Source organism: Talpa occidentalis, unplaced genomic scaffold, assembly GCF_014898055.3.
Source record: "Talpa occidentalis isolate TD23 unplaced genomic scaffold, MPIMG_talOcc4v2.1 talOcc4.8, whole genome shotgun sequence".
Classification (NCBI taxonomy): Eukaryota; Metazoa; Chordata; class Mammalia; order Eulipotyphla; family Talpidae; genus Talpa; species Talpa occidentalis.
Window position 1 is genome coordinate 20201499 of NW_023605194.1, and position 14752 is coordinate 20216250.

General features: G+C 38.6%; 1 protein-coding gene and 1 pseudogene across 7 annotated transcripts in view; both read right to left on the reverse strand.

The window, feature by feature from the left end:
* The window catches only part of LOC119234059 (probable global transcription activator SNF2L2), a 28450-nt pseudogene extending 16471 nt beyond the window's left edge, over positions 1-11979 (reverse strand).
* Positions 1-14078, reverse strand: part of BTRC (beta-transducin repeat containing E3 ubiquitin protein ligase) — a 165408-nt gene extending 151330 nt beyond the window's left edge. For 2 of the 7 annotated variants that reach the window (XM_037497135.2, XM_054690503.1), the window contains exon 1: positions 12090-12243. In XM_037497135.2, the coding sequence (XP_037353032.1) occupies positions 12090-12137 (48 nt within the window). In that variant the 5' untranslated portion in view covers positions 12138-12243. The other 5 variants (XM_037497132.2, XM_037497130.2, XM_037497129.2 and 2 more) reach the window with 5 other exon arrangements.
* Between the last annotated feature and the right edge of the window lie 674 nt (positions 14079-14752).

The following is a 14752-nucleotide window of genomic DNA, read 5'->3' on the forward strand; positions in this document are numbered from 1 at the left end:
TTCTATAGATTTGAAAAAGATTGTTTCTATCCCTACCTCTTTTCAAAACCATATTTATTCAACTATATGATCTTAAGGAAGTAATTTAACACCTCTGTGCCTTAGTTTCAACATTTCTAAATTAGAGAAAATAACATTTAATAAAGTGAGACATATAATAACTGAGTAAATATATGTAGAGTACGTAGAATCATCCAATTTATACACTGAGCTATATAAGTGTTTGTAGCTATTTTTACTGTTGTTATTTTGTTGTTAATACTACTGCCATTATCCAAAACCAGAGAGAAAAAAAACATAGTTTGGATGCTCTATATAATTTCCAAAATATTTTTATTACTTATAATTTCACTGAGTCCTCACAACAACTCTTTGAAGTAAAAAGCATTATTACCATCACTCTCCAGATGAAGAAGGGAAATGAGACTCAGAGAGATTAAAGTAACTTACCCAAGGTTTTATGACTATTGAAAGTGTGAGATGAGAATCATTCTTGTTTTCACTACAGCACAATGTAAAAGTAAAATTTACATCCTGGTCAGGGAGCTGGAAGGGCTTATGCTAAGTGAAATAAGTTAGAAGGAGAAAGATAAATATTGGATGGTATCACTTATATATCTAATATAGAGAAACCCAAGAGTCAGACAGACACAAATTTAAAGACTACCCCTTGAATGCTGATTACAGAACTGAGGTAATACAGAAGGGAAGGGTGAGGAGGGACAAGAACTAAGTGGGAAGGGAGTACAATGGATTATGGTGGTGACTATAATCACCACCACTTCACGGTGGAAACTTTACTACAACTGAAGGGGGGGAGTCTTACACTTCCAAAATATCAACAATGTAAACCAATGTCATCGCAACAAAAATAAATAAAACCAAAGAAATTTACATCCCAATCTAAATTGATTACAAGGTAACTCAAAGAAAACACACTAAAAAAGACAGGTAGAACTTCTGTATTATCAGTTATAGAGAGAAAAAGTTACTACTAGTCCATTCAGCAAAAACAGATGTCACTTTGCAGAGCTTTGATATTTTTCTTAAATACCTCTGAAAACAAGGATCAAAAAATATGAACTCTTATAAAAGGGGATTTATTGTATTTTTATGGCTTATTACATACCTTGTAACAATCATTTTGTTAAATGTGAATGTCAGTTTTATTTTCGGTCCCTTTTTTCCTGGCTATTTACAAGCTTTGTAAGAATCGTTCTTTAATTAAGTCTAAACATAGTTTTATATAAATGGATTCCTGGAAATAAAACGTTCAGACTTAAGAAATGATTGTTACAGAGACTGTAACAGGCCGTAAAAAAAGAATGCCACTTTAAACAAAGATTTCTCATTTTAATTAAAAAGATAATCATCAGAACATTCCTACACTTAACAGAACCATTTGAAGAAGCTTCTTTGGAAAAAAATTATGTAGTATCTTATGCAGGCTCCCATGTATAATTTATAATATATTTAAATCAAAGTCTCAGTTGATCCTATAGCATGAATTTTTATATACTGTTACTACACTTTAATGATATATTAAAAGAGAAACAGACCCAAATAAGATAATCATCATTGTTCTTTTTAATATAAATGCTTTAAGATTATTAACATTTTCAACAAGATATTGGTAAAAGCACATTTAAGAATACCTATAAAATACTTTTTAACATGACCTTATATGAAATAACAAGGATTTGTTTGTTGATGCATTCCATTTGTGTCAGCTGAAGAGACTATTTCCAGTAGACAATGATATAATCAAAGATGACACATACCTGCATAGAGTTTCTATTCTCAAACTCTGATAAAAGGAAATGTAATCATTCTGATTTTCAAAATACCATATCTTTATATGACTGGAGAGTATGAAAAATCTTCAGAAGCAGGATTTGGAAAGGCAGGATTCTTTTTGATTAATTCATTTGACTAACTTTTAAACAGTCCAGTTTTAACTAGCTGTGATTCAAAAAACAGATGCATCAATCTTCTTCTCTTTGTCACCTTTTCTAACTTACAAAGAATACTAAATCTGAGTTGAGTAACTATTAAAAAGACTACTTCTGTAGCAACATATTACTAGAAACTACTTCAGAGCAGATTTTACTTTCTCAGGTTATAATCAGAGAACTATTGCCTAACTGAGGACTTGGTATCAAAGAAAGTAGTGACTGTCTAAGATCACCAAAACAATGATTCAATAACTGTAAACTTTTACAGCCATTAAAAATAATGAAATTATATTCCAGCTTCACAAAATGGGAATAACATATCAATGATCAGCAAGTATGTATTCAAAGTGTAAAAACAAGTAACTCGTCCATATTTACTTGTTAAACATATTTAACCTCAAGCTAATAACCAACTAAAACAAACACTAAACATTTAATTAGCAATCATTTACTTTGTTTCTTTATAATACAGACTGCTTTTTGGGATGATTAATGAAGAAGGGAGTAGTAGTAAAAGGGGGCCAAATCATATAGTACTCAAAAGAATGCCTTTCTTTCCTCTATCTAAACTATTACTCTGAATAAGCAAATTATTCAAAATCAAACCAGCAATAGATTAGTAAATGCTGGTCATGATCATGATGAACATCAGTGTTTCTTCACTTATTTTGCTTTATTTTTAAAAATTACAGGATGGGCCTCCTTGGTGGCATAGGGGTTAAGTCTCAGCACTACCATCCGGAAGTCCCACTGCAATGGCCCAAGTTCGGTCTGCAGCCAAGGAGCTGACCCACATATAGTGCAGCAGACCTCTCCTGTTTCGCCCACTGCTCCCCTTAGCAATGTATTTCAGTAAATCTGCCTGCCCTGCTCCCCACTCTGTCTCTGGTGACTCCTCTGACCCCCGCCCCCTGTACCTCTGGTCTATATCCCAGTTCTTCTATGCAAAAATAAATAAAATCTCTTTAAAAATTTACAGGATGACCAGATTTTTTTCCCCATTCATCTACCTCCTCAGTTTATTAAAAATCACAAGTGTTCTATGTAAGACCACAGGGCAACAGGAAAAAATACTCTTCAGTCACTCATCGCCATTGTCATTGGGCTTTCTTAAAACTTAGCATATTGGTTTCAGTACCTAGCACTTCACTGAAAAAAACCAGCAACATCATTAGCACAAACTCCTTTTTAAAATATTCACAAAAGCCACAGAATGTTAAATTTAAGGCATATTATTCTTATAACCATTCTTTTGATTCTTTGGATGATGACATCTTTGTGTTTGATCCCAATAGATAAAGGCACCAAGAACTAAGGCACACATTCTCCCTCTGAATTATTATTTCTCTTTGCATACCTCCTACTCCAGTTCTATCCATGTTGTTACAAAATCATTATCACCTGCCTTTACTCTGGAGTCCAGTTAACTGAGCTCCTTCCTGTTATGTTCCCCATAAGGCCTTATTTTTTCTCTGGTTCTAGCTACCATATTTCCCCCAATCTCCCTATTAGACACACTGGTCAGAACACACTGGAATAAACATTTGTCAAAGCATGATATGAGAATGGTAGATGCCATTTTAATCACGTAAACAAGATTATAAAGCAAATAAAAATCATGTTTTACACAAGAGGAGGCAATAAGTCAAACACAACATCACTTCTGGCAAAAGTAAAACGCAACATTATTTCTGCCAAAAATATATGACTTGGATCTAATAATGAAGATTTAATATCATCAGATAAACCCAAATTGAAACAGATGAATGAATAAAAACAAAAACAAACTTTCAGACTATAAGAACAAAATAGCAGTTACCAGAAGGGAAAGAGGTAGAGGGGTTGGGAAAAGTGAGTAAAGGGATCAACTATATGAGGAAGGATAGAAACTAGACTTCTGGTGGAAATATAGTATATACAGATATTGATTTACAAGGCTCTACACCTGAAACCTATATATTATAAACCTGTTACTTTAATAAAAAATAACAAAAATTGAGCAACCATGCTACAAGATAACGTTAATATTGTATCTTCACTCCCTCCAACTCCCTTAATAGTTTTGACTCAGTTTATTTTTATTTTTATTTTTTTTAAAGATTTATTTATTCATGCATACAAGAACCAGAGTACAGGCCAGATGCTTGGGGGGTGGGTGGGGGGAGGTGAGGATTCACCAGAGACAGAGCAGAGAACAGAACAGGCAAACTGACTGAAATACACTGCTAAGGGGAGCAGCGGGCAAGACAGGAGAGGTCTGCCGCACCATGTGGGATTCTCGCCACCCAGCTGGGATTGAACTGGCACTGCAGAGGCTGCGGACAGCTTCACAGCACTGAGCTCAACTGCCTGTGCTGCCACTCAGTTTATAATCATATTTTTATCAAATCACATTGCATGCCAACTATCATGCACAATTTAGGAACAACAGTCCTAAACTTCCAATGAAAATCTAAGATACACATAGTAGTTTTATGGTGTAAATTATGAATTAACACATTACACATGGCAATTTAAATTTAAAGTTAACAGGGTGGGGGGAGCCTCTTTTAACTTCAATAGCCCATTTTCCAGTGAAGAAAATGAGCTCAGAGTGAGATACTTGTTCAAACCACCACTGTTAGCCCACCAGTATACCTGCTACACTATAATCCATGATCAAGTACAGGTGTTCATTTGGGGTGCTAGTATAGATACAGTCATACCCAAGTAATGCTTTTTTGTGTGCTTACTAGTACATTTTCAGATGCCACTAACTATTTTATTACCCATAATTCAACAATTCACAAATAACCACATGAACAGTTTAGTGTGCTACTTCCTGAGTATAAGAATGTATGTATCTGTGCTGCAAAATCACTATCCACATGCTACAATTCTTGAATGTCTATCTCCACGACATTTCATGGAAAGTCCAGAAGTTTCCCAGACACCTGAAGATATCAGCACCATAACTTTGCAGTTTTAAAGTTTAGATACAGAGAGGGAATTGAAGAAATCTAACCTACCATGGGAATTATTAGCATATTATGTATGATCTTGACTGAAACTGTTACAAATGCCACTGGAATATGCCTTATCTCTCCCAAGGATAGAGTAGCTCTGCCATAATGATAAACTTTTCAGGGCATCACTGTGGATTAAAGCAGATTCTAATTATTTCTATGTGCCTTTTTTTCTACATTGCATGATGCAAAGATATTTGCTAAATTAAACTGGATTCAGGGTGTATCCAATTAATAGGTATTATTCAGTAATCAAAACAAGAAAGTGCTAGTAAGGATGATTCTAACAACAGAGGGCAGAAAGAAAGCATAATGGTTGTCATAGTATTTTATCATTCTTCTATAAATCAAATGTACTAGGTTATTTTTTTAAAGATTTGTTTATTTATGCATACAAGAACTGGGGTACAGGCCAGAGGTACAGGGGGTGAGGGGATTCACCAGAGATAGAGTGGGGAACAGAACACGCAGGTCGACTGAAATACACTGCTGAGGGGAGCAGCAGGCAAGTCAGGAGAGGTCTGCTGCTCCATGTGGGTAGCTTCCTGGCAGGGGATCGCTTCATAAATTGCATCTTAACCCCTTGCGCCACCAGGGAGGCCCCACTAGATTATTTTAGATTATTATTACTGCAGTAGATTATTATGGAAGTTACTCCCTCCCTACTCCTTTTATGGGCAGAGAATATACTTCCCTGCCCCCTCACTTTGGACTTGACAATGTGGCCTGCTTTAGTTAATGGAATATAAAGTATGATGTAACCAACAACTGAAAAGCACCTGAACAGTTGGACTTGCTCTCTTATACTGTCACTCTAGCTATAAGAACTTTGCCTAGGAAGTTATTTTCTTTAGTCTATGTCCCAGAATAATGTGGAAAAGTCCTGTGTGAGTAGCCAAGAGTCACCCAACTTATTAGCCCAGTCAACATCACCCAATCCCTAGCAAATCCACATATTCATAAAAATATCTATTGTTATGTGCCATGAGATTCTCTGATTATTACACAGCAATATATATTTCATAGAATGATACTGTGACAACCATAAAGTCTTCATTTCCTCTGTAATTCAAATAATCAGCAAATTTATATGTAATTCTGGACAGAAACCCTTCCACTCCAAACACCATCTGACTAGCAAAGCAGTATTTCATTGTTTCTTTGCTCTTCAAGGACAGAAACACAATGTAAATGAGGATCTTGAATCACAAAGCCTGGGTTTGCTCTCAGGCACCTTGCTAGCAAAGTGTCTTCTTGCAAGCTACTTAACCATTATAGAATCCATTTCCTCATCTGAAAAATGGGGGTTAACAATAATGCTGAATATATCTTAAAGGATTACTAGGAGGATAAAATTTGAACAGTACACTTAGAACAGCCCAGAATGAACACTAAACAAATGAATATATGATACTGTTTGCTGTTCATGGCTGACTATTTAAAAAAAAAAACACAACTCTCCCACTTTCTACTGTATTAATCCTGTTACTGACACAGTCTAGTCAGGTTTTAAGCCTGGAACAGGAAAAGAAGGATACCTGGAGGAAAAGCCAAATCTTGTGAAGGAACAAGACCTCAGAAGCAAATTCCAACACAACAGAATGATCTTAAGCAGGCAGTAATTCTCTCTCCTGGCTCTGTGGCTTTTACTGCCTTGTTCCCTATCTCCCATCCTGCCACCTATGAAGGCAATTCACAAACTAGAATGGTAGTGCCACAGGGACAAATCATATTTTTGGTTCAACATTTTTTTCAGTATCTATTCCACTGTTATCACAGAAATCTTCTGTAAAATGTTCTAGCTGTCTCAGTAGGGTTTTGGGAGACTAAAGGGAATTATCTAGAGTTCCCCCAAGTACAAGGTAAATCTTGTAGAACACTGGTTGAAACTGTAAGATCTGATAGACATTTCCATAGAGATTTCTCACCCCCTCCAATGATAATTTTAGGATGATGATTTATTAAGAAAAGTGACCAAGTTGTTAAAACTCTGGCAAATATTTTCTATTTCATCCTCAATGAGTTCTTATCACACACCTATAGAAAGCAGTATTAAAATAGAGTAGATGGAGCCTCCCTGGTGGCGCAGTGGTTGAGAGCTGGGCTGAGAGGCTGGCCACAGCCTCTGCAGCACCAGTTCGATCCCTGGCCGCCAGCGAGGGTCCCACATGGCCCCACATGGCGCGCAGATCTCTCCTGCTGCGCCCGCTGCTCCCCTCAGCAGTGTACCTTGGTCCTTCTGCCTGTTCTGCTCCCCGCTGTGGCTCTGGTGAATTCTCTCACCCTCCCGCTCTTCTGACTGTACCCAGTGCTTGTATAAATAAAAAAATATTAAAAAAAAATAAAAAGAGGAGATGGGCTTTTAAAATATTTTAACACCACAAGGATTCTTTTTTCTTTCTTCATTCTCATTCTTTTTTAATTGTATTGCCATTTATCATAAAACAGTTTTATCCCTATGTAATGAAGATCTCACACAATATACCCCCTTCCCTTTGGTAAGGGAGAAAAATTCTTATAGAACAACAAGTATTCTCTTTTAAAAGTTCTTTTTCTAACTTAGCAATAAAAATTTGCAGACAATCATTCAAAGTAGAAGAAAATTTACTACAAATTTAGTAATTTCACTGCCAATTATTTATTGTATGCATCTATGACAAACATGTATCAAAAAAATTAGCAAAAAGACATCAGTAATTTGTAATTTCATACCCCATTTCCTGTATAAGTGTATCCAGAAAAGAAAGTGAAGGCTAATTTAAACTGGGAACAGGTAAAGGATCCACAGAAACTCTAACAACTTAAACTAAAATAGTTTGAAATGCTTATTCAACCAGTTTATAATTAATCCTACTGATTTAAAGCAAAGCTTATTACAGTGAAAAATCTAAGTATTTAAAATGCAATCGCTTGCTTTTAGATACATGTTTCTCAAGCAAATATGAAAAGGTATTGAGTCATAATAATTCACCCAGTATTATCTCTACAGTGACATTATTAAGGCAAGTCATTCAGGAGATCATGTTAGTTCCATAAGAAGTCAACCTCAAAGAGAAAGAGGCCCCCAAACATTCTTAATGTTATCACCCACAGATTTGGCTGATTTGTATTTTTAACCTAAACAACCAATTGGAATAGCATTTATGGTAGTAGATCTCAAAAGGGCTGGTCCCCAGCAAAGTCCCCCTCTGTTTATGCATGTGAGTCTTGTCTATAAGTAAAGATTATTTCCTCTCTGATTCTAGGCTGGCTTTGACTGTCTGACCAATAGTGACATTCTTAGATTTAAAAACCTATACTTAAGAGACCTGGCTGATTGGCTTATATTTACTATGGCCTAGAATGTTCCTTCTTACAACCATACTTTAATGAAATCCAAAGGCCATGTGAAGAAAGGAGGTCTGAAGGTTTTTAGCAATAGCTTCACTTTCAGCCAGTGGTCCAATTATAAGAATGTGGTCATTTCAGGGCCTTCCCTGGTGGCGCAGCAGTTGAGCACTGGCCTGCGAAGCGGCCCAAAGCCTCTGCAACGCTGATTCAATCCCTGGCCACGGCCAAGGGTCCCACATGGCGCAACAGACCTCTCCTGCCGCGCCCGCTGCTCCCCTCAGCAGTGTATTTTGTCACTCTGTCTGTTCTGTTCCCTGTTCTGGCTCTGGTGAATTCTCTCACCCTCCCGCGCTTTTGACTGTACCCAGTGCTTGTATAAATAAATAAATAAATCTTTAAAAAAAATAATAATAACGTGGTCATTTTGAACACTGCAGTCAGGCTGGCACCCCAGCCCATACCAACTGAAACAGAAAACCCTGGTGAGGTGGGGCAGAGGGAGATTTTATACTGCGTGACTTAGCAACTCTATAAAAACTATTTTATGTGCCCTAAAATTATTTCATCCAAGTTTCAAATGTCTCCCCAGTTCTAACATTCTGGGGACATTTTAATCCACTCATCAACTTCATCCCTCAACTTGTCTTGAGATCATATATATAATATATATATATTATATATTACACATATACAAAACATTTTGTGTTTGTATTAATTAGTACACAGTACACATGGAAGGACTATTCTTGTAAACAAATTGACGTATTTATATAATATCTGGCTTTGTTTTTCCTTATCCTTTGCTTCAATTATGAATTGTGAATAGCAGTTTTTGTGTGAATGCCCTGGTTTCCATAGGCACATTTTACAAAAAAAAATATAACATATATTTTTGGTAAAAAAAAAGTATTATATATTATATACTATTATATATTATATATTTTTAGTAAAATGTGCCTACATTGCTGCAGTCATTTTCATTTCTCTTCTCAGGTCCTCTTCCAGTTCCCATTTATTGCTTCTGAATTATATAATTTTGTTGATTAAGTATTAAGAAAGGCCCTTGAGGACCTTCTTAAGTCAAATGAGAGATATTAGCATACAGGTTATTTAATGCTACTACTTTTTTTATCATCTGTTTCTAAAAGTTAAACATGCTTTCTGCTTGGACTATTTTTCACATGTGTAAATTATGCTCAACTCTGAATTAGTAGTCTTCTTACTAAGATTTTATTGTAAAACTCCTAATCAAAGCACTACATTAATGCAGTAATAAGCAAAATTCATGAACTATACCCATGTTAAAATGCCAACATGGCATTTTAAACAAATTTTCTTAAAACTATGGAAACCAGGGCATCCACACAAAAACTGCTATTCACAATTCATAAATGAAGCAAAGGATAAGGAAAACCAAAGCCAAATATTATATAAAAACGTCTATTTGTTTACAAGAATAGTCCTTCCATGTGTACTGTGTACTAATTAATACAAACACAAATAAAATACCTTCCTATCTAAAATGGACTCTGAGTAAACAGACATGTTATAGCTGGGTAAATAGGACCAAAGGCAAGTTGTGACTTACTCAGATTCATAGTAAGACTGTAACCGAGCTGAAAAAGAATACCCAATCTTGAACTCTCCATTCTCTGCTTCAGTTATTAAAGTGTCATTCTTGGTAACCCGCTTCCACTTGATCTTTTCTCAAACAGATGCCAAAACAACAGGAGGGGTCAAAAATATTTGAAAATAACTGAAATTAAAGGGAACAACTGTCTCTTCTTTGTGGAAAGTGACTCAAACTACTATATGGCCATCACTAGATTCACTTAATTCAACCAGGAGACCATTATCCAAACACAACTGACTGGTACAAAGCAGAGATAGTAGCTGGGAATGTTCCTAGGTTGAGGTCTAATGGGGAGTAAAGATTACCTCATAATGTCTCTTTATGATCTGTAAATCACATTATTCCATAAATCTGACACAAGTGTCAAGATTATGACTGAGTTAACATCTAAGTAGGAAAATAAAAAAAACAGCTGCTACTTCTCTGACTTAAATCTAGAAGGTGACTGTAGATATAAAACAATTTTTTTTCTCCTAAAGTGAAAAGAAAATTTGAAGTCTCCCCTTAATATTCTAGAATTTTAACACTGGCAGAAATTCAATAAACTTCCTCAGGCAGGCCTAATGGAATTTTGCTAAAAAAAAAAATGATACACTCAAATTTAACTGGTTTTGAAAGCACTGATACAAAATACAAAAAAAAAGCAAAAAATTACGATATAAAGTTTAAGTTTTAGCAGTCTCTGAAAAAGTATTCTTGTATAAAGGGAGCAGTTTAAAGACTAAATTCAATAAGGTTAGTGTCCATGTTCATATTTAGATTTGTTTTGGTATTTCAGGCCAAGACACAAAATAACAACTATGTAACAAAGAAATAAGATTTGGCGTGGCAATTTACAATAATTTCTGAAAAAGTAAGACTTGGCTGCAAATATTATCAATGTCCCTCCACCTGTTAAGAAAGAGTCTAAGCACACCATCATTCTTTAGCTGTAAGCACAAAGTCTGGTTTTTACACCTAAGATATACAAGAAAGTATCAGATTAAAAGGGTCAAATATTGGACTATACAGATTTGCCAAATAAAAGTGTTGCAAAAGAAAAGCATGATACAAAATTAAAGAATTATGTTCTAAAGGATTTAAACAGATGAACAAAATCCAAGTTCACACTGTACTTAAACCTAAAACTGCTAAGTAACCTGACATCTCCCCATTTATCTCCTGAATTTCTCCACTTATCACTTCTTGTGAATCTTGTGTCTAATCGCCATTGCTTTTCCTTTCCCAGAAAGTGATACAGCACCTGGCTCCCACAGTTTATCTATTAGCTATGCATTTTACTACATTTAGCACTGTTTTGTTTTACCCTACTAGGTAGTTATTAATTTTGGCCTCAATCTCCCGTATCCGTTTCCCAGACTAATGATCATCTTGCTTTTTCACCAATGCATAGTTACAATAATTAGCCTCTCCTTTCAAAGTAAAGTATGTATTTCTTTTCCTGACATTTGTAATCCTAGCTCACAGTCAACACTGCCTTTCCTAAAGACTGTCACCATAGCTCTCGTCCCCATCTCCAGTCCTATGTACCCAAGTAAGGCCTCTTCCTCTTCCAGAGTTTGTCAACATTAGTTTGGCCAGATACTGCACCCTGAAGGCAATGGCTCTCTCTCCCTGCTCCTAGTACAAAACTACAAGTCTTAGCAGCCCTGGCTCTCTCTCCACCACCCTTAGATCCATTTACATCCAGCCCAGCCCGCTGCCCCCGCTACCCCCAACATCTCCCCCCACTATTCCACGCTCCCCTTCCCCACTCCCGAATACACCTACTATCCTGGGCCTTACCCGTAACCCCGACCCGGGAAGGCTCAGCCAGCGGCTTCACGGTGTCTCCTCCGGGCTTCCACCGCTCTTTAGTAACTGTCCCCACGCTTCTTCCCTCCAGGGCCCCGCGCGCCGCCAGAGCCCCCTCCCCGATTAAGCTCCCGCTGTCACTTGGTCTCTCATCCACAAGATGGCGGAACTGCGGCCCCCACCCCCAGGTCCTCTCCGCACCCCCTCTCGCCTTCCCGGAGCTCAGGTCCCGTCCCTTCAGCTTCCCCCGCCGCTGGGTCATCCCAGGGTCCCGCTGCCCCCTCCTCCGGCGGGCAAGCGGCCCAGGCCCGAGGCTCCGACGCCGCCAGCGCCACAGCCTCCACTGTTCCCCAGCCTGCACCTTCTCCTCACCATAAACTTGAGCGCTTTTTCCTGCAGCACCGCCTCAGCCGGGTCCATAATCGCCGGGGGCCGCTGGGTCTGCACACCGCCGGGGCCGCCCCCTTGGTACCAGGCCGCAGCCAACGCAGCTCCCGGATCCCGCCTCCTCTTCTTCCCCCCGCCCTCTCTTACCTCTCAAGACCCGGCAGGGGGTTAGGGGCGGAGGGCGGCCAGAGAGGCCCGGCTGCTTTGTGCGCATGCGTGAAGCCTCTGGCTGCCGGGATTTGTAGTTCTGGAGCTTCCCGCAGCAGAACGTGAGCCCATCCCACGAACCGCAATTCCCGCAGTTCACTGCGGCAGCGTTTCTGTTGCTGAGAAGCCAGATGCAGACAAGTAGCGGTCAAGTAGAGAAAATCGGCTCATGGGAATCGTAGTTTACAGCTACTACAGATGAGAAACGGGAGGGGCACAGGTGTCTCCGTGGTTACGGAGCGACGCCTGTGGCGGCTTGCCTGGCATTTGACATCAAGATGGCGATCAGTGCCTCACTTGTAACCCAAATACTGAGAAAAAGTGATTGGACTCATACGTCCTAGGTTTTAGAGCAGTGGACGTGCCGAAATTTCATCGATCGGGCGTCTGTGGACGGATTTCGATCCAGAGGCGCTGGGTCCATGGACACCTAACCAATGCAGAATTTCAAGGTCCTCCTAGGTGATCATCCATATTCCCATTCCCATTCCTCTTCCCAACCAAGTCAGGACTGGATAGAACGAGTTCTATCCAGGAAAATTCTCTGATGTTTTGTGCTCACAATGTATGCCCTGCTGCTGCTAATCCTGGAATGTAAATCCTGCAATAGTGGTCAAACAAGTACTTACAAAAGTCCTTCAGTGATGGTATATAATGGCTGTCCACCAAACAAAGCCAGTAAGTATATAATTTGGCCTTGAAAGAAACTAATTTATTTTGGAAATTGGTCCTACCCTAGGTGGGGAAAAAAAGCGCTAGGTTTCAGCTACAAATTGGAGTTATTTAAAACATCTGAAGTGATAAGTGAGTTAAGGAAATACCTTTTCACTTTTCAGAAAATTTTCCATTGTAAACTATTTCATCCATTTGTTCAACAAACAGTAAACACATAACCCAAGAAATGGGGAACATGGAAAACCCAGTCTCAGGGAGCTTACATTTCTAGTATTTGGTACTCTTCCTAGTCATCCCTATGTCTACAGAACTCAGCACAATACCTAATACATAACAAACTTTCCACTATTAAAAAGCTTTACTCTTGAGGGGCCTCCATGGTGGCATGGGATTAAAGTCTCAGCGCTATCAAGCTATCACCAGCCAGGGAGCTAGCCCACATGGCACAGCAGACCTTTCCTGTCTCACAGGCTGCTCCCCTCAGCAGTGTATTTCAGTAGATCCACCTGTTCTGCTCCCCACTCTGTCTCTTATGAATCCTCTCATTCCCCATATCTCTGGCTTACACCCCAGTTCTTCTATGCAATAAATAAAATGAATCTTTAAAAAAAAAATTTACTCTTGAGTTTAATAAAAAAAGTTCTATACAGGTGCAAAATAGAGAAGACTTAAAATTAATTTATAGTACTAAGTCGGTAATGTGGCAGAGTTGTCAAAAAAAGCTAAAGCAGTTCTAGGCAACTTAAAGAGTAGTGCCTGGTGGTGGTGGCGGGGGGGATCTCCCTCGTGGCACAAGGGGTTGGGACACAGCATGAGTTTGATCCCCGGCCAGGGAGGAGACCCACGTGGTGCAGCAGACCTCTCCTCACTCTCCTGCTGCTCCCCTCAGCAGTGTACTTCAGTTAGCCTGCCTGTTCTGTTCCTCACTCTGTCTCTGGTGAGTCCTCTCACGCTTCTGGCCTGTACCCCAGTTCTTGTATGCATAAATAAATAAATCTTTAAAAAAAAAAAAAGAGTAGTGCCTGGGAAGGAGAGGCTTATGAGTTTACACTGTTTTGAAACCCTCAGACCACACCTGGAGCACTTCCTTTAGTTATGGGCACATGTTCCACAAAGCCATGCAGGTGCATAGCCAAAGGCAGGATAACCAAGAGAGGAATTATTGCAGAATGCTTACTCTGAAAAAGGACCAATGGGTGGGATAATGATGATAATGGTGATGATGATGGTGGTGATGATGACATCTATCACTTTATTAGCTCTTTGTGCTAGGCATTGTGCTAGACATTTTACATTTTGTAATTTCCAATGTTCATGGTAACTATAAAACATATATTATTATCCCTAATTTACAGGTGAAGTGAATGAAACTGATTAAGATAAATAACTTATGCAAGTCATACAACAAGTTACATAGTCAGGATTCTAACCCAAGTCTGCTTTACTTAAGGCCAGTGCTGTTTTCACTGCACTGCACTGCAGTAACATAGGACTCAAACTCAGAGCTTTCATGGGAACTGTCCTGACATAGGAAATGGACTGTCTCATTCCTGAAAACATGAAGAGGCAGGGTGGTCATCTGTCAGGAGTATTGTCTAGGGAGTTTCAGTTTGAGTAGGAGGTTAAGATCTTTTAAACTCTTAAGATTCTATTCTGTTAAGAAGTCATTTGCTTTGTTATCCATAGAGAATTATGAATATATTGCCTGATGAAGCTGGCAGTCAGTGACAGTGAATCACTTTGTCCAGTCATGTAGAGGGAAGGAT